This window comes from Pteropus alecto, unplaced genomic scaffold (assembly GCF_000325575.1).
Source record: "Pteropus alecto unplaced genomic scaffold, ASM32557v1 scaffold313, whole genome shotgun sequence".
Classification (NCBI taxonomy): Eukaryota; Metazoa; Chordata; class Mammalia; order Chiroptera; family Pteropodidae; genus Pteropus; species Pteropus alecto.
In genome coordinates, this window is record NW_006434832.1 from 461,984 (window position 1) to 484,758 (window position 22,775).

At 55.1% G+C, this 22,775-nt stretch overlaps 1 protein-coding gene across 9 annotated transcripts in view; it reads right to left on the reverse strand.

Annotated features, from left to right (window-relative positions):
* The window catches only part of HDAC5 (histone deacetylase 5), a 35,902-nt gene that overhangs the window by 12,794 nt on the left and 333 nt on the right, over positions 1–22,775 (reverse strand). For 4 of the 9 annotated variants that reach the window (XM_006910103.3, XM_006910104.3, XM_006910102.3 and 1 more), the window contains exons 1-2: positions 10,216–10,740; positions 62–321 (exon numbers count right to left, since the gene is read on the reverse strand). In XM_006910103.3, the coding sequence (XP_006910165.1) occupies positions 62–321; positions 10,216–10,366 (411 nt within the window). In that variant the 5' untranslated portion in view covers positions 10,367–10,740. Of the gene's footprint in view, positions 1–61; positions 322–10,215; positions 10,741–17,281; positions 17,493–22,466; positions 22,646–22,775 lie in introns of those variants that run through there. The other 5 variants (XM_015588044.2, XM_025045578.1, XM_015588045.2 and 2 more) reach the window with 5 other exon arrangements.

The following is a 22,775-nucleotide window of genomic DNA, read 5'->3' on the forward strand; positions in this document are numbered from 1 at the left end:
TGAGCCAGGTCCGGGCAGGGGTCGGAGGTCTGGGTGGCCCCCCCGCGCCCCCCTCGCTCACCTTGAGGTGCTTCTGCAGCTGGACCTCATGCTGCCGTGTCAGGTGGTCATGCTGCTTCTGGAACTCGGCGAACAAGAGCTGCTTCTGCAGCTGCTGCTGTTGCTTGAGTGCCAGGAGCTCCTGCTGCAGTTGCTGCTCCCGCAGCACAGGGTCCACAGAACCTGCTAGAGCACCCCGCAGCTCCACAGGGCTGGGGCTGCCTCCACCCCCGCCCCCCATGGAGCTGGGCATGGCTCCTGGCAGCACTGGCTTCACCTCCACTGCGGGGAAAAGAGACAAGAAGGGTTCAGGGGGCCCAATTCCAGACCCCACTAGGCCATGTCTGTGGTCCAGAGAGCCACAAGGCAGGACTACTAGACCCAAAGAGAACAGAGAAAGGGGGAAAGTCAAATTCCATCTTAACTAAATGAGGTTGAAGCCGTGGACTTCAATAAGAAAAGGTGCATAAGCATGAAGCGCAGTACCTGGAAGACTGTGAGTGCTCAGCATGTACTATCGTCATTGATAGTTAATGCCACTGAGGATTTTACATGAATTACTTTACTTATGAGGAAACTGAGGTTTTGAGAGGTTTAAGTAACATGACCAAAGACAGCCAGCCAGGTGATCGATGTGAATCTAAATCCTATGCTTTTAACCACTACCCTTCCTGTGCCTCCTCCCCTGCCTCTGAATACCACACTCCCTGCCAAGAAGCCTATACCAGAAGGGAAACTGAGGCACAGAAGTTGGTTCTAAAAATGATGGGGCTGGCAGCCAAGGCCCTCAGTAAACCCCGGAGAGGCCTCTGGGGACCCTCTGGACATCCCTACCCACTCCCCTTTTCTCTGCCCCACTAGGGCAGATAGGGGCCAGAAGGAGAGGCTAAGGGAATGGGGGGGTGGGGTGGAAGCAGGAGGCCTCAGAGAAAAGGGGTGCAGGGCTGCACCAAACCAGGGACAGGAGCGGGGGGAGGGGGGGCTGAGAGTCAGACTTGCTTCCTTTGCTGGATTATCTCCTTTCAACAGTTTTATTGTAATTACCCCAAAAATGCCGCTATATATAGAGTGAGCCAAACAGCAGCTGTGCCTAGGGGGAGGGGGAAATGAGAGAATGGGAGGGCGGGAGCAGAGAGGAGGTGGGAGCAGGAGACAGGAAAGGAAAGGGAATCAGACAGGAAGAAGGGTAATAGCAAGAGGGGAATGGAGCTGAGACACGGATCTCAGCACTCCAGTACTAATGACAACCCACTGGGAGTGGGAAAAGGGGTTGAGGGGCCTGCTGGGTCCCAAGACCTTGGGTCCAGGCCCCCATGTGGACAATGGGCTGAGGGGCCCCAGGGAGTGGCAAAAGGTTCCAAGGGGAAGGATGGGTCTCGACCTCTTGATCCCTGTACACTGTCCTCTGGTCACTGAATGTCACTTCCCACCATTGCCCTGTGGTTGCCAGGGCAACTGGGCAAACACCATACCAGCGAGGAGCCCCAAACCCAGCCCACACCCTACAAAGCCTTTTGACGCCAGCAGGCAGGGGAAGACAGGCCTGGGAAGGAGGAAGTGAGAGAGGCAGGGACAATCCATCTTGTTTCTTTTTCATTTCTTTCTCCAAAGAAAGCCCTCACTTTTCTCACTCCAGTTCCGGAGGCCACAGGGAGCTAGGATCCTAGATTTTCCTGTGGCAAGGCGGCCCACTCCAGCTTGAGCCCAGAGAAGAAAGGATCCCAACATCCTGATGGCTGCCAGTGTCTCCTGCTCTCATGAGCAGGCCTCTGCCCAAGTCTCCCCAACCCGACTACTCCTCATCAGGAGTAGAAAGGGAGCAGGGAGGGAGTGAAGGGCTGAGCTAAGAGAGGCTTCCAGACCCTGTACAGTCCATGAGCATGGGTCTTTCCAGGGAGCCTGCACTAAAAGAGTGTGTCACCAAAGCAGGGGCTAGGCATGCTGAAGGCCACGGCTATGCTACTCTCATGCCTTAATACAGCCTCTGGGACCTACTGAAGGTAGGGGTGGGGAAGTAAAGCCTGAGGAGAATGTCTCTCTCAGTCCCCACCAGCCCCTTCTCCCCCCGAGCACTGCTCGGCACATTCCTATGTGGTTTGCCAGCCAGCCACACTGACGACTCTGCGGCCAGGAGGCCAAAGCCACATCTGCAGGAGTGGCCAGCTGTGGCCAAAAGGGTGGGGCTACACACATGCACACATACTCACGCACTCACCCACTTTCCCTCCCAACCCACGTCCTGTCCCAGCACCAGGAGGATGGACCTTTGAAAACTGCAAAGGGCCTTTCTGGAGGTGGCTGGCACTACCCAGGGAGCAAAGCAGGATGGCAGCAAGGAGCCAGCAGCCAGCCTTGGGTCTTCCCAGCCCTGGAAATGCTCAGCAAGGCCTCAAGCTGGCTGGAGAGTTATCTGTTTCAAGGCAAGGCTGGTTTGGCCCGGGGCACTCCGATCGCTCAGCCAAGAGGTGGACAGGCTACAACCTGCTACTCCTGACAGTGCTAGGGCTGCAAGCCGGATGCCAGTCCACCCGCCCAGGGAAGGGCAAGGGTCCAAGCACTCCTGGCTCCCAGCACATAATCCTGCTCAAGATGGAACTGCCACTAGCAGTGCTGGCTTCCCTTATAGGAGCCCTGCAGAGAGGGCATGGGCTCAGTTGGGAGGGGAATCTCCCATCAAGGCTCCAGCACAGCTGCCGCAGAGATGCTAGGCCCTATGCTGCAGTGAGAGCTGCAGCCCCATTGGTATGCAGGTAGCGGGGTGGCCAGCGGGCTCCACCACACAGTATTGTTCCCACGCAAGCTGGAAGCACGGGCAACTGGAGAATATTAATCTGCAGGGCCTGTGGGGCCTGGACAAAATGCAGCACTCTAGGGGTCTGCCAGGTAGTAGTAACCTGGCTCCAACCAAGACGGAAGGGGCTGGAGTTGGAGAGGCACAGAGCCCCTGAACGTAGTCTGCTGGGCACAAAACACAGAGTCTGGTGGGCCTTGCACCCCCTCGAGGATCTGTGCCCTCTGCCAGCTTGGCATCAGCAGAGCAGATGGTAGTAGCTGCCATTAGAACCGAGCACCTGAAAGGGGAAATGGGTGTGTCAGGAGAGGAGGCTCTCGTTTGCCTCCTGGTGAACCAAGAAAGGTGGGAGGACCTTTATAAAAGGAAGAAAGTGGGCAGAGGGACACTGTTCCCTAAGAGGGCAGGCTGGCAATTCGTTAGCAAAGAGCCCACTGAAAGGCCAGGGGGAGGGGTCACGTGGAAGGACAAGGCCCTCGGTTCTCCCCTTACCCCCACGCCTCCTCCTGACAGCTGTAGGGAATAGAAAGTAAGCCAGCAGCCAACACAGCAACCTCCTGCAGGGGGAAGACAGAGGCATTGTCTACCCTGCTCCAGACATTGCTCCTTCCTGGGGACTCTGACCCTTACTCTTGGGTGTGGTAGCCTTAGAAACAAGCAGCAGTACTATCCTGTCCTCTAGCCTTCTACAGGTCTGACCAATACTGCCCCCATGGAGAAGCCCAGACCAGGTAGCTGCGTGGGCAGGGCTGAGTACTAGCCATCACAGTGACCCCACACATACCAGGTGGGCTCTGGCTCAGAAGGAATAAGGGTTCAAAATAAAAAACAGATCTAGCTGCCCAAGAACAAGGCCAAGCCTTCCTGCTCTGAACACGCTGCAAGCCATGCTCCCACTCCAAGCCCTCTCTTGGAGAAGTCACCAACTCCAGAATCCCTGTGACCCAGACCCTGGCAGCAAGGAAATGGTACTTTTACTTTATTCCCCTTAGAGAAACCCTGCGGCGGCGGCGGCAGCGGCGGGTGGAGGTGGGGTGGAATTGCAGCACAGTGTGTAGAACTGCCTGGCAGACCTAAAAAGCTTAAAGCTTGGCTCTAAAAACACCCTCCTCCCAGGAGCCACCGGCCACAGAAGGCTGGGGAGGAAGCGGGGACAGAGAGTATGTACAGTATGAGGAAGGGGTGCATAAAGCTGTTAGGAATGGCTACACAGGTCAAAAATGAGGCCTGTGTAGATAAGCCCTGGATCTGAGGAGCCATCCTAACAAAAGAGGAAAGAGAGTGAAAGGGGCCTTTGAGATCATGTTTCAGCCCCCTCATTACACAGACCAGGAAAGCAAGTCTCTTAGGCTCCCGCTCAGAAGATCCCGCCAGCTAAGTAGCAAGGACTTGAACCCAGGTGTTCTGACTCCCAGCTCAGTCAGGCTGCCTCCAAATAGTAGCCTGTGCAGCCTGGCTCCAATGTGGGCATCCCAGGTGCTCAGCATGCACCAGACCTGGATATCCGGCCCCCCTGGAGAGCAACAGGCCAGCAGCCCACCCTGAAGGGCAGCACCTTCCACCAGCACCGATGACCTCAGGAGCTCCCTTGCCAGGCTGGGGAGTCAGCAGCTTCCTTAAATGTCTAATGACCTCGTTCCGTCCCTATAGAAAATGGAAAAGGCTCTTGTCCCTTTTCTGGCTTTGAGGGATTTTGGAAGGAGGCAGGGAACAGTATTTTATACTCCTCCCCATGACGCTGATGACCCCTCCCCACCAAGGACAGTTTCCCATGATCTATTTTTGTGCTCTTACGTGATTAGTGAGGCCAATTTAGGCTCAACAGGTTTTACCACAATTCAGACGGTATTTCCACATGTGCAAGCTGGGGATGACTCTCACCTAGCAATTTTCACAACTCCTCATGTAATGCAAGTGAACACACATCACGTAATGGTTAAGAGCAAGCGCTCTAGAGTAAGAGAACATCAGGGTTCAAGTCAGGCTCTGCCACTTCCTAGGGCAAGGCACTGAGCACCTCCCCGTGCCCCGTGCAGGCATCTGTGAAATGGGAGTAAGAACAGCACCTACCTCCCAGAGCTGTCAGGCTCAGAAGAGATAACACATGCAGAGCAGCGTGGCACAAAACCCGAGAAGATCTCAGGAGGTGCTAGTCAGGGCTATTATTAATGGCTCCTGACATTTTTTGTGTCCTGGACCACTTTGGCAGTCTAGTAAAGCCTATGGACCACTTCTCAGAATGTTTCTAAAGTGCATGAAATTTGAATTACGTAGCGCTAAGTTCACAGACCTCCTGAATGCTAAGGAAGCCAGCTCAGATCTCTGCTAGAGTGAGGCCTTAGCTCTCTCATCTCAGACTGTCCCAAGATCACTCTGTGGTCCTGCCCCGAACAAAGCCCTTCCTGTGGGTCCCACACAGCACAAGCGGGAGTGGCCAGCAGCTGGATCTCAGTGTGGCAGAAGAAATCTCTAGGAACAGCTTCCTCCCAGGACAGACTCTTCCAGGCTGTCTCTCCTGCCTTGTGACCTCCAAGAAAGACCACTCTGTCCTCTGCAGCTCAGCCCACAGTGATGGAATCCCTGCTGACCCTCAAAAGCTTTACTTTTGACACAGCACAGATGAGCATGAGTTTTGGTCTCTGCTCTCAGGACCCCAGCTCCAAGCAGTCAGAACGTCTTCCTGGGTATCTAACCTTATCGGGGCAGGTGACACTTCTCTCCCCAGCACTATTCCACCTCTTCCTGGGGCCCTCTTCTCGCAAGGCAGAAACAACATGAAACTGACTTCGGAGACTCAGAATGTCAGCACAGGAAGGGCCCACATATCAGCAACTCAACTGCCCCAGCTGACAGAGGAGGGCCGTGAGACCAGAGAAGGAAGGGACTGTACAACGTAACCCGGAAAGGAGGCACAGGAGCCACGGCTTAACACCAGCTCTTCTGGCTCTCTCTCTGCCTCCCACTGAAAAACAAGAGAAACCTTGAGGGCTACTCTTGAATTTAATGAGAGATGGAGTGAAGATCCAAACTCTGTATTAAGGATCCAGGGATCTCGGGGTCCCTAAAACACCAGAACTGAGGAGCACAGGAGAGAAGAGGCCAAGTGGACAGAAAGAAACTTTCAGGCAGACTGTGCCTCTGAAGGACCTTAAGCCTCGGGGGTGCATAGCCCATGTGGAAGGCACAAAGCATCTCTCATTGGTGAAGATGGAGTTTGTCAATGATCTTGGGCTGCTACATGGGGGAATAGACACTTCTCCCAGCCCAGCCATCCAGGAAATACTTGGGCACCAAGCTAGAGGCAACTGAAAGGCACACTAACTATTCAAAATCTGCAGCTGTTGCTGGGACTATTTGCTCCACACCTGGGGTAGACAGCAGGGGCCCCAGGGCACAACCTAGCCCTGAACATCCAGCAGGATAGCCTGCCCACCTGCCCACCTGGCTGCCTGCCATAATCCTCCACTCCAGCTGGGGTTTAGCCAACTGCTTCCCCAGTGTCTCAAGACATCCTCCCTCTCCAGAATGCCAAGATGCGAGGAGCTGGATTTGACTCTGACTGGGGTGATAGGCTCCCTCCCTCTGTACTAGGCTCTTCTCCCGAGTCCCAAAGCCCACTGAGGCCTTCCAGGGATGCTGGTGACACCCACTGGCAAGCTGTTAGGCCCAATTATCCCTGTCCACATGACCCCTATTTGAAGAGCCCTTACTCAAAGCATGGTCTGAGGCCACTCCCATCACAATCACCTGAGATGAGTTAAAATGCTGGTTTCTGGGCTGCCCTACAGAATCTGAATCTGGGGTTTAGGGGCAAGGCTTGGGAACCTGCATTTTAATATATTCCCTTGGTAATTCTGATGCAACTGAAACTTTGAGAACTACTTTCTCACAGTGTCCCCAGGCTGGCTGCAGTCATTTCTGCCACCAAGCTGACAGCTGTTACAGCTGTGTGTGGACACAGTTAATCTGATTTCCTGTCTGGCAGCTGTGCAGCAGGGAAGGGACAGCTGAGGGTCTCAAAAACAAAAAGAGGGGATGAGGTAGGAGGGGATGGGGGCAGGGGAGGCTGTCTGAATGGGATGGGGTGTACTCTTCCTGAGGCCCCTTCTGCTGTTAGGCCAAAATCTCTGTAGGAAGGGAAACAGCTGACCAAGTGGTCCCCAGTATTTATAGAAAACAGTCTCCTCTAAGAAACCTCAGGAGCCTCCCCAAAGCCAGCCTGGTCTCTATTCTCTAGGAGCATAAACTTCAGAGGCACAAAGTCAGGACTACCACATAAAGTTGTACAGGCTGTTACTGCACAAAGGCACCTACCTGACTGAAGGGGCAAGTTGGGGACTGAAATCTAGCCCACACTCCAATTGCTAAGCCACGCACTCTGTAATGAGGATGTACCCACCCAGAAGAAGGGCCATCTTTTAAAAATTTGCACAAAGGAGCTCTTGTGTGGGTCGGCAGTGGCCCTACACAGAGATGAGTTCAAATCCCAGCTCTCATTTACTCTGTGACCTTGGGCAAGTTCCTTAACCTCTCTGATCCTTATCAATTATAAAACATGGCTATCAATACCTTCCTAGAAGATAAGGTAAGGAAAGCACCTGATATCTTGTTATTTATTACACTATAATATTAGTTCTCTTCCCACCAAAGTCTCACTCTTCCTACCCTCCCCACACCCTAAACCTACACACCCACACACCCAGCCAAGCTTGGAATGGTCTGAAGAACGTGCATAAGAATATCCAGGGGAAACTCCAATACCAAACCCAAACCCCATAACACTTCCCAGCATCCACAGCATCCCTTCCTGGAACAAGCAGGATTTACACCCTCCCTCCATGCCTACGCATAATATCCTGCATGTTGCCCAAGCATCAGCTCTGCCCAGTCCGGAGGGGAATCTGAGGCCCAGAGAAAGAAAGCAGGAGCTCTTCCAGCACTGCATCCTGGGGAATCCCATATCGGAGTTCAAGCTCCTGGGCTCCCCAAGCCAGGACCGGGCCTGGACAAGGTAGTGCCCACTCTGTGCTGGGCTGTTGTGGGGGAGCCATCAAGGAAGACCTACAATAGCACTAGTGGAGGCTGTGATCTGTCCCCCTCCTCAAGCAGGAACAGTAGAGAGTGCCCTGCATCTCTCATGAGCTCACCTGCCAAGACTCTAGCTCATCCACTGGGGCAACCCACCATATCTATTCACCAAGAGGGCCAGGCCCCAGAATAGAGCTCAGGAATCCTGCCATCATCCCTGGATGCCAACCCCTCCAGCATCATTCATTCATCCATGTGCCTGCCAGGCACTATGCTAATGCTGGGAAATGGCCGGGAACAAAACAGCTCGGAGAGCAAAAGATGCCCCTAAAATGGGTTTCCAAACATTTGCTGCTAGAGTAGGCAGAGTCTACCCTGGCAAGCCCGTTTCCCAACCCCTCACGCTCCAGAGGCCTGGTGATACATACCACCCAAGAAGCGTCTCTGGACACCTGCTTCTTTAGCCACAAGCTTTAGCATCCTGTCTGGAGACCGATCAAGAGATTGGGGGGGTGGGGGGCGGGGCAGCGGATAGGCTGCCTGGGCCCTCATGGCCGTGTTTATCCCGGGTGGATTTTTTTTAACCCAAAGGTTAAAGTGTTTCTATTTGAAACATCTATTTACATTCCAGAGTCCAAAAAAAAAAAAAAAAAACAAGGCAGCCAAGCTCCAGGCCTATATCTGTCCCCAGCCGCGTCACAGACACAGCATCAGAGCTGCGCAGGGGGGAACATTCTTAGCCCTCTTCCCGAGCCGCTGAGGTGACTCACGCCTCCCTCCTGCCAGCATGGACCACGCCACCGCTCAGGAGGCTAGGCAGTGTGTGTATGTTGCACAGGGACAGGAGGGGGACAAAGATCTGGAGACAGGGATGGGGGATGGGGATAGTGGGGTTCCAGCCTGCAAGGATTATGGGGTCTAACTTGAAAGAAGGTGAGAGAACAAGCTGAGGAGGAAACTTCAGGACAACTGCCAGCTGCTGCTGGGAGGCAAGGGACAGTGGGACAGGGCAGGATGGGTGGACTGATATAGCATCTGCTCAATAGGATAGAGCTGCCCCCAAGCAGATGCTCTGCACAGTTAGTCCTCTGCTTTCCAAGAGACTACCCTGACTCCTAGAGGCTTGGGGCTAGGGATGAGCAGAGTCTTTAGCTAGAGCTGCAGACTCAACTAGACCAGGGCTAGACTAGCCCTAGATATTTACATCCAATCCAAGAGGACTGTGCAGGGACTCCGCGGGGCTGGTCCCCAGGGTTATGCTCCTACCGTAGGAGACTACATGGGCATCCCTGCCCAGGAAGATGGCAGGCCTTGTTCCAAGAGTTTTCTAGATCTTCCCAAAACATTCATCCCGACACATCCCAGTCCAGCTGCAACCTTAACTCTGGATGGTTTAAAGCCAAATCATAGCACCCATCTACCAGTTCAAAGTTTGAGACCCACACCCACGTATCCAGAGGCAAAGACTCCTCATACATACACACAGACACCCACACCCAAGCTACTGCCAGGAGGGGCCAAGCGGGCATGGATCCAGCAGGCCTCTCCCTCGAGGAAGCATCTTGTGGTGCCGGCCTGGTGGGGAGGCTGTGCCAGAAAGGCCTGATGCTGCCAACAGGTTCCTGGGAGGGAGTGGCCCAGCTCTGGAGGACCCCACCCCTAGACGAGAGCCACAAAAGTCCCTGCTGAGAAGGTGGCCAGGCTAGGGGGTCCTCAAGTCCATACGAAGACACTTCTTTGCCCTCATGAAATAGGAATAGACCAAGGCCTTGACCAGGTTTGGAGAGGTATGGGGGAGCTAAGGGCTAAGGCAGCAAAGGCTCCCAACATCCCAGCTGCCAGCCTCTGCCGAATTCTACCACAATTGCATAAGCCTTCTACCCAGGTGTCTGATTCTCAGGGGACTCCTGACTGGGAACTTGCAGAAATCACTGCACGGAACCCTCTGCCCATGAGAACCCAGCCAGAGGAGCTGTGGCAGCCTTTATTCTTATGGGTACTTGGCAACGGCTTCTTCCCCTGCCCAGACCTAGGGGCGGGTAGCCTGGAGGCAGGTCACTAACATACTTCTTCCCCTCTGACCATCTAGGTGCCAACTAGGCCAGGATCTTCCAGCAATCCACAGCCCCCAGCAGCTGATGCAGATCCTGCCGGGGGCCTAATGGACTCGAAGAGACACAGCAGAGGAAAGGCAGGAAAACCCACCTCAGTGAGCATGGCTCCCCTGACTGCTCATATTCTCAACACAAAGCCCCTCAGAAAGATCGAAGCAGGGCCTCATCTGAGCCCCAGATGCTCAGTCCTAGGAACAAGGCTGCCCAATGGCAGAGGGCAAGCAGGGACACCGAGGCACTTACCTGCCACAGGGATGCCGTGTAGAGGGGTCCGAGGCAGGATTTCCAAGGATGGTTCCCGGCCTGACATCCCATCTGCTGAGAAACAGGATTCTGTCTCATAGATGGTCTGCAGCATCTCCACGAGCCCCTGAGCCTTGGGCACCAGCAGCATGCCAGGGAGGGGGCCGCCCGAGGCGGGAGTTGGCCAAAGGGAAGGTGGGCGGGCAGGGCCCTCACTGCTCAGGGGCTCCCTCAGGCCACTGCTCTGGGATCCACGCTGTGGGGAGGTGCCTCATCCGGCCTGGGCACTCCTGGCAGCAGCAGGAGCCAGGAAGCCCAGGAGCTATAGAACCAGCTCTCCCCTAAAGGGGCATCTGACCCCCAGCCTGTCTCTAGCTCCCAGGAGCTGGAGGTATAGCTGAGCACTCGGGGGACAGGAAGGGGAGCTCGGCAGGCTCTCTGTGTTCCCTCCCAGCCTTGGGTGACAGCTATGGGCCCGGCTCCCTGCTCCTCCTTCCCGAATGAGCCGCCGGCAGCTGGCAGAAGACTGAAATAGCAGTTGGGGGAGGGCCCTGTCTATAAATAGGTGGAGCATGCTCAGGGAGCAGCCGGCCCGCTGCCAGGAGCCGGGCCTGGCGGAGGCCCCATGGGGGGAGGCGCGTTCCACCCCAGGAGGAAGCGCCAGGCAGGGGGATGGGAACCGGGGAGGGCCTGCGCTCCGGGCCAAGGCCACAGAGCCCAGTGGCCAGAAGCTGGGCTGGGAAAGGGCACGGCCAGAGTACCCATGCGTCTGGGAGCAGCTCTGGTGCTGCTCATGGCAGGCGAGGGGTTGGAGACCAAAAACCAGATTTCACCTCTAACTTCCCTCTCGCCATCCAGAGCCAAGTAAAGGAACCGGAAGGGTCTGTGCGAGGGCGGCAGACAGGCCACCTGGCCTAATCTTGCATCTTCCTTGGAGTCTTTCTAACAGCTGGATGGGAGTTTATCTAACCTCTGCTCTTCCTCAGATCTGGGAGGTGCCTCACCACCCCCTCAACCAACAGGGAGACCCCTGGAGCGGAAGCTAAATGGTAGCTCCCTCCCAGTGGGGTGTTGCCTCCAGAGACTGCTCAGCTTCCCTCCAGGGGGCAGGAGACTCTTCCTGGATAGACCTTGCCCCTGTCCAGGGAAGGGGATCAGAGAGCACCTGCCTATTCTCTGAGCACAGGTAGCTCTTCTCTGGCCATGTGCTAACGACAACACAAACATCACCTCATTTATTCTGCACGGTGACCTCAGGAGAGAGGAGCAGATAGGGAAACCAAGGCACAGAGAGATGAAGTCACTCCCCCTAGGTTATACAGCTGTTTAAATGGTAGGGCTGGGCTGTCTGAGCTCTAATCACCACAGCCCACTGCCTGCTGTACAAGGCAGTACATGAAGTTGCCCCAGGGTTTCCATTAACGGGTACGATGACCCCCGGTACTCAGGTAAGAACACACTTGAAGTTGGAGCCTCTCCAAGTAGAGTCAAGAGGCTGCCAGTATCCAGCCCTTCCCCAGCAGCTATAAGCCTGGCAGAGCAGCCCCTGCTCCTGGGGCCCAGCTGGGACCTAAAGCTGGTGCCCCATGAGGGCTGGTGATACCCACCTACCCTGCCCACTGTTGGCCCGTCCCTTCTCCTCAGGTTGAGCCCTCCCACTGGTACAGAGATTCCGCTTGGCCCCCTGACCTCACTGAAGCCTTTTAATAGTCTGGTTATTCCTGAGTCTTTGTCCCCCTCCCCCTCTCTGATGTCACAGTTGCTATTTTGGAGCCCCCTCTTGGCCCCTTCTTGCCCCCAACTCCAGGCATGGAGCCAGGGACACCTGTCCTCTCCCTGGACTGGATGACCTCACCCTCTTGTCAGGAGCCCGGGAGGAGCTGGCCAACCAAGGACATAGTGGCTGTGGCTCCTGAAGCCCATCTTCCCAGTTGGCTTATTATGCCAACCAGGGACAACAAAGGTGCCTCCTGCCCTCAAGCGGGAGAGCACATTAGATAAGGGAGGTGGCAGAGGTGGGCTTCCCCAGGCCGTAGACTGGCTAGCAAGATGTATATTTTGGGGAAGGAGGGAATAGGACCTAAACAAAGATTTGGAGCCTCAGCTTCTCGGCCAGAGCAGACTCTAGAAAAATGATGGACCAGTATCTATCCAGTGGCCTGGAGTTGGTAGACACTTCAGGGTAAGTCTGCGGACCTCCTTCACCACCCCGCCCCAACCTCATTCTGGCCAACCAGGCTCTCTCAAGGAAGGGAAGGGAAGACCAAGGTCTCCTCAGTGGGGTGATGGATGGCAGACTCAAGGGAGCCCAGAAAGCGGGGCAGCAGCCCCTCCCAGCCCAGGACTCCACCCGCCCCAGCTGGGAGCAACCAGAAGGGCTGGCTAGCCCTGTTCTGGCTCTCTCTGCCTGCCCCAGGCACAGGAGAGTATGGCAGGGGAACCCTGTTTTGGAGGAGAGGAAGTCGTTAGTTAGAATTACTCAAAACAGGGTCCAGAAGCCCAAGGAAAGAGAACTCTCTGATTAGAAAAGCTAGGAGCACCCAGAAGACTGGGCACCCATAAGTGGCCAGAGCCAGGGGCTTGGGGCAGTTCCCAGCACTGTTACAACTTCCAGTAACAGCATGAAGTGGGAAGCGAAGTGTCAGACACAGCCAGACAATCCTCAATGCAGGTCCCAGAACCCTCTAGGGGAAAAAGAGAAGAGTCTGGAGTGGGAGCAAGTGTCTTTTTTAACTGCTGAGATTCAACTGATGAAACAAGATCTTCCTAATGTCCAACCTCAGTCCTTCATGCTTTACAGCCTTTCTCCTCATAGTTCTTCTTCTCCATCCCCGCCCATCCAGTGCTCCCTTATGTCATCCCACAAACCTTACAGAGCACCCATCAAACATGGGGTACATGAGCTTCATTCAAAGCCAGCACCATCCCCTCCAAACCACAATAACCTCGTTCCATCCCTTGAAGGCTGGGCTCAGTCCTCCTAACCCCCTATTATCTAGAGGAGGGGAATCCAATGCTGGCTCCTTGGGCTTCTCAGGCTCCCATTTTCTGGGCCCAAAAGGCTAGACTGGGGCCTGACCAAAGGAATAAAGCAAGATTTGCTATGTGCGCAGTACAGAAGTTATGGGCTAGCCCAGGAGCACTGTAAACAGAGTGTAGGGTGCCACTTTCCCTGGGGCCCCAGAGACATCAGGCCTGCCTGCCCTTCAGTTCTCTCCTGTCCTTTGAACTCAGTCATGCTGATGCCCACCAATATCACCTGGGAGCTGCCACGTGCCAGGTCCTATGCTAGGTGCTGGCTAAACCCTCTCATTTGAAACCAAGTCCAGGAAAAATGTGAACACCTACTTTGGCAACCTCAGCATCTCCTTGGGGTTGACCCTGCCTCTTCCCACCATCTCATCCTAAGTCTCTATAAGGATGGAGCAGGGAAAAGGAGGTGGAGCAGACTCTAATCTACGGTGAGCACAGAGGTGCGCCAGGTGGCACCTAAGTGGAGAAGGGACAACAGGAGTCCATTTCCCAGACCCCCGCCCCATGCTGGCACTGACCAACTTTCTCCTCCTCAGGGCTGGCTGCCCGCCTTTCCCAGGGGCTCAGAGGTAGAGTCTGAGCCCAAGGCTGGGAGGCAGGACGCCGAGGTTCCTGGCTCCAACCCACACCCATGCCCCAGTTTCTCTGGTCACCCAGAAAGGAGGGGGCAGCTGCCCGCCCTCCCTCCCTCCTGGGAATGGGAAGGAGAGAAAGTGTAGAGTGTGCTGGGAGGTGCTGGGTAGGCAGGTATTGTCATGAAGCTTGTCTCCCTCCCACGCTGGGGATAAAGAACCTGGATGCCTCCTCCTGGGGCCTTGTCGCCATCTAGACTGGCTTGAACAGCAGGCCTCCCTCTTGTCCTCTGGATAATGGCATAGTGGACAGGGCACTGACCAGAGCAGGCCTAAGTCCCAGGTCCCAGGGTAGCTCTTCCAAACTGGTCGGGCCAAGCCCAGGCAGGGGACAGAATCTGCCAGTCCTTCAATCCCACTGAGGGGAAGAGAAGTGATCAGTTCCAGAAAAATAAAGAAAGCCTAACTCCTCAAGCCCCCTTTTGCCTGGAAATCGAGACACAAGGGGATTGGCCTCCTCAGGGAAGCCCCATCACTGGCTTCTGCCTGAACCCAAGACGCAAAAGAGTCACATCAGCTCAAATGCTGGCCTTCAGCCCAGCCTAGAGGTCAGCTGATCGGTTCCCACTTCCCAGGGAGGAAGGGTGAACCCCAGAAGTAAATTGCTCTGAGTCTCTGCCTGCCACCCTTCACCCAAAACACGCTTTCTTATTAACTTGTTTGTTGAGGACCACCTTCTATTTCTATTTTCCTTCTGTTTCCCCGCAGAGCAAGTTCAGGGTCTTGCATGTGGGGATACTCAGCAAGAACTTGTCAAACTGGAAAGCTCCTGTGCTGAGTGAAATTGAGAGGAACCCAGGAACAGTACTATTCTGTGCCCTAAGGAAAGAGGAGTGAGTCTTCGGGCATTCTAGAGTCAGTAGGAGGTGCTCAGGGGCCAGGGCACCCAGTCCCTGGGGACTAACCATTCTCATTGTTCCCATCTCTCTCTCCAGCCCCGTGCCCCCATGCTCTTTCCTGGGTATTGCTGTGGGATGTCCACAGGGGAAGTGGATACCTGCGTGCTCCAGCTACAATTCGTGTTTTTACTTTACTTCCACGGAGTCCAAAGGCACATAGCATCCAGGCTTCTGCCTGGAGCCAGGTACCTGTAGCCCCAGCCCAGCTGCCACTCTAAGCTCTTGGAATAGCAGATGCTGGGCCCCTCAAAGAGGATGAGCTATGTGGAGGCGGCTGTTTCCCTAAGCAGCTCTAACTCCACAAGTGGGAGAGCCAGTCCTAGAGCCCCAGGAAAACTCAGTGGGAAGGACCTCAAGGGGGTGCCCCCAAGCAATGACCCCAGTTCTGAGGCCTCTCCACCATCCTAAAATGAGGTCTCCAGTCTCTGGCCCCCTTCTTCTCTCCTCCCTTCCCAAACATGAGAAGAGAGCATCTCCCCCTACTGGGGGGAGCTGGAAAGCCGGCCAGGAGGTGCAGTCAACTCTACAGGCCCCACTCAGGAGGCCCCCCTGGCCCAGCTCAGCAGGCTCCCAGGCTGCCTGCCTCCTTTGCTGGTGGATGCCTTCAGTTACTACCACACTCCTGCCAACACTGGCAGAAGTAGCTACAAGGGGAACTGGGACCATCAGCATCTGAAAAGGCAACCCAGGTTGCCTAAAATATCTGAGGTTATTTTAGCTTTTTACTTAAAAGAATAAACCCCCGATGTCCTTCCCAAGCCATCAACAAATGTCTCTGGGCAGCTTCTGTTCCCTTGGCCCTGGGTTAGACCCCAGGTCCCAGGTCAGACCCCAGGCCCCGTGTGGCACTGGACAGGTCAGCATAGCAGCTCAGAGGAAAGGAGCAGTTGGCACTACTGCCAGGTGTAACCAACCCTGCTGGAGCAGTGTCCAGCTGAGACAGACAAGGGACTGATGAGAACCCACCAGGCCTCTCCTCTCCCTTCACCAGCCCAGTCTCAGAAGAGGAAGCAGAAAGCAGGAGCGTGACAGCCCACCCTCCAGCACCAGAGTCACACAGACCTCTCCATGTCTAACACCTGGCATAGCCCCTACAGGCTGAATGAAGGCAAAGGCAGAGGTGGGAGGATCTGAGAGCAAAACACAACCCCTGCAGGAGGGGGCTCCTCAGGCAGAGCTGACTCAGTGAGTCTCAGGAGCCCAGCCTGCTCCAGCTGGTACTCTACTCTGCCTGAAGCCTATGCCTTAGGAATGTCATTCTGGAAAGAGAAAGGGGAGGGGGCGCAGCCTTGACCATTGTGAATGGCACAAAGCCAAACAATCCCACCAGCTTCCAGCTTCCGAATCTGCTGGACCCCCCAGGACCCTGGTCAGGGCCTCTCCCATGTATTGCCAGCACCGAGGCCCTGTAACAGAAAGCATCAAGTCTAGCAAACTGATGAGGGAGAAGGAGACGGGATGGGGGCCTGGGCTCCTCCCTGATACTGCTTCTATCCCTCCTACAAATGGGTTTCGTCTCTAGGCCCTAGTTTCTCTATCTCTAAAAGAAGGAAAAATATCCCTCTGCCCCTACAGAAAAAGATGTGGGGTTGGGGGGGGTTAAAGTTGAGCAAGATGGACTCTGACCCTTTAATACTGTGCAGAAGGAGACAGCCAAGGAGAGAAGGCAGTTATTACTCTGACCACACTGACCCATGACCCTTCTGTGAAAGTCCTGAGGGTCCAGCTCAAGCCACTTGGACACATCCTCATGGGCATACACCCAGACCCACCCACACACAAAGTTGCCTGGAGTCCCACCCAGAGACTATTTCTGGCAACACAAGGCAGGCTCCTAGGAGCAGAGAAGAATAGGAAATCTCAGAGTCAAAGACCCCAAATTAGGAATCCATGATGTCCAGGGAATAAGAAGAGAATGGGTAGTACGCCTAACTTAAAAGAGAGAGCCAAGACTCTACCTACATGTTGCTGCACGCCTACCCCAATACCGCACACCCCAACACAGGCCAAGGCCAAAGGCCCTGAAAACCTCCACTAAGAGAAGTGTATGGAACACAGAGAAATACTCCACCAGGGAGAGAGCCATCACCATAAAAAGGAAGCTACGCATCCAGCTATTGTAAGGGACTTCTTCCAACAGCATCCTTGAACCATCTATACTCAGGGATCCACACCCCCATCCCAGGCCTGAATGTCTTGGTGAATGAACAGGGCAGGGCAGAGCTGGAACTGAAGGCCCACGAGTTGAGAGGGCAGGCATGGGGACAGAGTTGGACCCGCACCCTCCCAGGGCCAGGCCAGACTGTCGACCCATCAATTCCCAGGTGTACCCCATGATCAATAACTTCAGGTTCACTTCTGTCCTTTACTCGCAATGCTTCTCCACTCCTGGTTCCCCTACAGCTCAGACTCTGAAATTCAGGTGGCCTGGGATGGAAACCCGCACAATCCACTGCAGCCAAAGCCACCCAGGGTGCCCTTCTCCGGCCTCCCAGCTCTTACCCGACTCGGTAGGAGAGTTCATGCCGGCTCTGGGCCCACAGGAAGCTGGCGCTGGGGGCTGGGACGGGAGGGGGTGGAGCTGCGGTGATGTCAAGAGAGACAGACGATAACAGACAGACGGACGGGACAGGAGCCCGGGGCCGCTGTGCCTCTAATGCCCATCCGAGGCCATCCTTCGGGGCGAGGCAGTCAGGCACTCAAAACGGCATCCCTGGGGAGAAATGGAGCAGGGTTAGAGGCCCCCAACTCAGGAATCTGAGAGTTGAAGGAGACCTCTGAGCTTGTCAGTTTATACCTGGGGAAGAGCAGGAGTGACACCTGCCCATGGACACAGAGGGAATCAGCAGAACTGAACCAAACCCTGGTTTCTCCTCTCTCTAACTAGTAAAGCTGCCAGCACTCAAGGGAAGGGAAATGGCTTCAGGAGTCATACCTGAAAAAACTCCTTTTCAAGCAACAGTGCCACTGCCAGGTGAAGAGACATTATAGACTCCCAAGGGTGCCCAATGCCAGACTTGGTGTGCACAAAGGAGAAAGCGCAGGGAGGCTTTTGGACTCTGTCCATGGCAGTGGGGAGATGCAGGGCGGACCTAGAGTCCCCGGCCAAAGTTAAGGGAGAAACTGGTATCCCAGCCCCAGCAACCTGAGCTAAGACTCTCAAGTGAGTGTCATCTCCTCCCTATTCTCTGCTCCTGTGCTGCCCAACTCTGAAATGTGATGTACTTCTGTCTGAGTCTCCCCTATTTAACAACAAGTCAGGGAAAGAAGGTAATCACTCCCCTTCTACCCATAACCCATGCTGTTCTCAGGAATTGGGACAGGCAAAGACATTCACCCCACATGCAGTGCCCCCTACGGACTGGGGTCCAGGGCCCAAGCCCAAGGCTTTGTGTGTGTTGTACCAGTTGTGCTCCGTGCAGGGTCTAAAATCCAACCTGTGCTCTTCCTGCCAAGTTATGGGTCCCCCAGACTGAGTCTACCCAGAAAAAAGGACACTTTTTTCCATTTTGTACAAAGGCACCAAAAGGTCCAGCAGGGGACATGGAAGATGTTCTAGTATTAAAGGACCATGAGTTTGTCAACCTGTCCCCACTCCTACAGCCCGAGCTAGTCCACAAGCCTCAGACGCTACGCACGCACCCACCTGAGCCCATCCCTAAACAGCCCACAATCCACCCCAGACATGATCTCATTCATTTTCTTCCAAATGAAGGCAAGCCCTCTAATACCCAGTGAAAGCAAGATACCAGGAAGCTATCAGAAGAAGCTGGGAGGAACTAGATGTTTAAGCCCTAACTCTGCTTCCCCAGCCAGGAACCAGCAATCAACTGCCCCCTAGACAGCCCCACCTCCTGGCAGGATAAAGTCGCAGTAAGCCTTGCATTCTCATCAAGGATTCCCAGGGGTGGGGTCCACATGGAGCCAAGTAGCCTAGGAGTCAGCCATGGCAGGGACACAAGAGCGAGCACACACACACACACACACACACACACACACACACACACACACACACGGAAGACCTCAAGTCTCCCTAGGCCTATTTGCCCCTTGCTCTCACCCACAGGGTTTGGACTCTGTAGCTGGAGAAAGATGCACTCAGATTGGGGAGGTGGGAAGAGGCAGAGTGAAGGGGCTCCCGATGACGGGCACAGGCACAGCTGTGGGTCAAGGACAAAAGAGGTTATATAGGGCTGAGGCCAAGCTCAGGTATGCAGCAGGTGGGGCTGTTGGTGCCCTGGCAGGGCACGCGTGGGCAGGCAACTCAGCCCGTGCCCACCCGAAGTTGGCGCCCAGTCCCGCTCACACCCTTTTCCGTGGGTTGGGGAACACAGCTTCAGAAATTCCCACGATTCCCAGCAGCCCAGTGGCCCAGCCCATCTCCCTAGTAAAAGGCATCTCCACAGCAGGGCACTCAGAAGGGGCAGAGCCTCAATGGTGCAAAAATTAAGTCAAGATCAGACCTGGGCCCCCATCATTCACACCCCCTAGGAAGAAGAGGAAGGGAAGGGCTCCCAGAACTCCAGCAGACTTGGGACTCCTCCCCACCCTGCAGGATGCAGCAGGACCCCTGGGCCCTCTCAAACAGCAGAGAACATCTGCCAACTCCCCCTGCAAGCCTCCCCAGTGAACAGGGGCCTCCCTGGGAAACAGTGTTCACTGCCTGATCAGGATATAGATTCTTGTCTAGGGAGCAGCATGAAGGGAGAAAAGGGCAGTTTGATGGTTAAAATCCGAGCTATTTGGTTCCTCCTCTGCCAGAGAAATGCACTACTAACTGCTGTTATATGAGTGTCTTGGTCGGCAGTTGGGGACCAAGAGCTCTGTGGGTCCTGAATGTCCGAACACTTGGATGGCAAACCAGTGAGCCGCCGCCAGGGTTCCTTGACATCATAAGGAAGCAGACCCCAGGGCCCTGACTCTACCCCACCCCCATCAACTCTCTCTCAGTCAGAACCCTTTCCCTCACCAGGATCCAAACCACCTCCCACCTCCAGCCAGGTTGGCAGGGCAAGAAAGAGGGAAGCATTGCACCCCACAAGCTCATGGCTAAGTCACAGGAGGTAGGGCAAAAACTTAAGAGGACACCCTCCGCCCCATTCATGAGCAATTAAAACTCTGGCAGAGGGTGGGAGGAGAAGGGCAGACAAGTGAGGGAGATATGGAGTAATGTAATGCCCCAAAGGCCACAAGTTACAGTGCTGAACTACAGGGATCTCGAACAGTTCCTTCGGAATTCCTGGGGAGTCAGGTGTCTCTCCAAGGGTCTCTCTGAAACCTGGACTCCAGCACCACCTGGAAGCCTTCACCCAACACAGTAGCCCTGGCCCTACTAGAGACAGGCCCAAGTCCTAAGCACTGTGACCAGGGTCCCCTCCCCAGGTCACAGTCAGCCAGGTGAGCTGTCTGAACCAAATCCTGTGAACCTGAGATTGCCACAATCTGAGATCTGTCGCCAAGATTTCATCAAAAAGCTACAAACAGAGACATCCCATCTCGAGGCACAAAGGACCACTCATCTTGACCCCTGCTGACTGTGGCCATGGGAGACCACTTGCCCCAGCCTCCATGAGCTTCTATTGCCTTGTGCCTTCAACCAAGCGGGGCCACCAGAAGGCCAGAATTATCAGAGCCATGAGGGTAGCTGACTTGGATGTCCAGGCCCCAAACTAAGAGAAGAGGGAGGGCAACCAGGGGAGAAAAAAAGGCACCAGGCTGACAAATTCATTTTTGCAATCGGCCCATTTCTGTTTGTCTGCTCAGACGCAGCTCTAGGCATCTGCACAAGCCAGATGGAGGAGGCTGCTATTTCTAGAAAAAGGGGGGGAGGGGTTAGAGGGGAGGGAAGGAGGAGGCGGAGGCAGAGGGCAGAAGACAGGGTCTGTTTGCCCTAAAACCTCAGGCAGAATGATACCCCCTCCCCAGCACCACCAGACAGGGTCCCCATTCAAGAAAGGGCTGGGGCCAAGGCTGGGGTGCGGTGGGATGGGGGAGAAGAAAGGCAGAGAAAGTTTAATTAGCCAAAGTCAGCTACAGGCTACAATAGGCCCCCTCACGGGCTGCATCAGGTTTTCATTCATGAGCAAACGACAGTGCTCCAAAAATGCCAAGAACCGCCCCCCCCTTGCAGTCTCTCCCCCACCACACCACCAACAGGAGTGCAGTCCTCTAGCAGGCTGGCTGAGCCTGATGCCGTGTTCCAGACATCCCTCCTCAAAGGGATGTGAGTAGGAAGAATTAATTATTAAAGAGCAGCTGGTACTTCGGCACCGACTGTACTCCCCCCAGCTCCTATAGCTGGTCCCCCTCCCCCCTTGTGTAGAAACACAAACTACCTCCCCCATCCCCAGGCTAAAATGCCACCCCTAGGGAAGGAAAAACAAACCTTTGTCTCTTCATGTGATACTGCTGCCTCGACTCCCTCCAAATTACGGAATCCAGCCACAGAGGATATGTTGGGGAGGAAGGGAAGGCTGGCACAGAGCTAATATGTCCTCCATCCTGGCCCCCAAGTAACTTGCACCTGGTACCTGTCTCTCTGGCCCCTGGAAAGCATACATTTCCAGGACAGAGTAGAGATAATGGGGGTCCACCCCGCTTAACCCAGAGACCCCTGCCTGCCTTGTCAAGACATACCCCAGATCTAAGTCCGAGGAAAGACATAGCAAACAGAAGATTTAAGAGGAGAAAGCAAACCAAGACCTCCCCAAGTTCTGTTTAGAAGGGAGAGGAAGGAGGGAAGACCAGAATGAAGAAGTAGGCAGCCCCCAACATGGCTCACCCATCATTCCCAGCCCAGTCCAGCACAGCATCTCAACAGCCAGCTTAAACTCAGGGTCCCTAGTGCCTGGAGCTCAGATTGAGAACCCACCCTGCCTACCTCCTCTGAACTGATGAGGCCCAGAGCAAGACCCAGCTCCAGCTCCAGTCCTGCAAGGTAGTCTGGTCAGGAGTCCCTCCCGCCAAGACTCCTAGATCTCCCATCCCCTGCTTCCTTTTGTTTCTATGATCTGGCTCCATCCTCCCCTCCCAGCTGGACCCTGAATCCAATCATCACCATCACCACCCGCAATCACCAAAGCTAATTCCAGGCCCCAGAAAAACAGTGATCGCAGTCAGAGTGGTGGGTCTCTTGAGCAGTCCCCACAAAAGCAACTGCAGCTGCTACCTTTCCTCTTTAGGAACACACCTCATCCCAGAAGGCCAACAGTAGGGGTATCAGGTGGTCACCTCCTCCCCCGAACGGGGCACCCCCACCTTTCCCTCTTCTCTCCCCACCAACCAGACTTCCAAATTAATTACTTATCACCCAGCCAGTTCTCATCTTCCTCAGGGCCCGAGAAGGGTGGGGTAGGGAAGCAGCCTCCCCCAAGTTAAAAGACACAAGCAGTGTCCTCGCCTCCGTGAGATACAGATCCAGGATGAAAAATGGGGGGCATCCGCCCCAAACAAGAAGCGGGGAGCTTGCATCTCCTAGCTCGCTCTCTCTCTGGCTCCAGGGTGTCAGACAGAAGAGGGTGGAAACAAACGCAGTAATGCCTCAAGGGGGAGGGGGTGAGAATAATGGGAGAGAGAACCAAGGTGGGCCCGCAGGTCCCCTCTTTATACACGGAAGTCAAGGACACAAAATCAAGAATGCGTTCTTAGGTCTGTGTAGAAGTGCTGTTGGGTGGGTAGCGCCCCTCACCTCAGAGTACCGAGAAAGGGGTGTCCAGCGAGGAGGGGTCTGCACAGAATCCGAGGGCAGGGCTCAAAGCGCTCTGCAACGCAACATGCGCCACCCGGGAGGGGGCAAATCAGACAGTCCCTGCCGGTGTCCAGGCCATTTGGAGGTGCGGGTTGCGGGAAGACGGGCCACTCCCTTACCTGCAGGAAGGAGCCCCTGTATGGGAGGGGCGGGAAGGGTGCGCGCAGTAACCCCGAGGCCCGGCTCCCGCGCTGGCGATGCTTCCGGGGGGCGCTGGCCCCACCAGGAGCTGGGCGAGGGGAAGGGGGG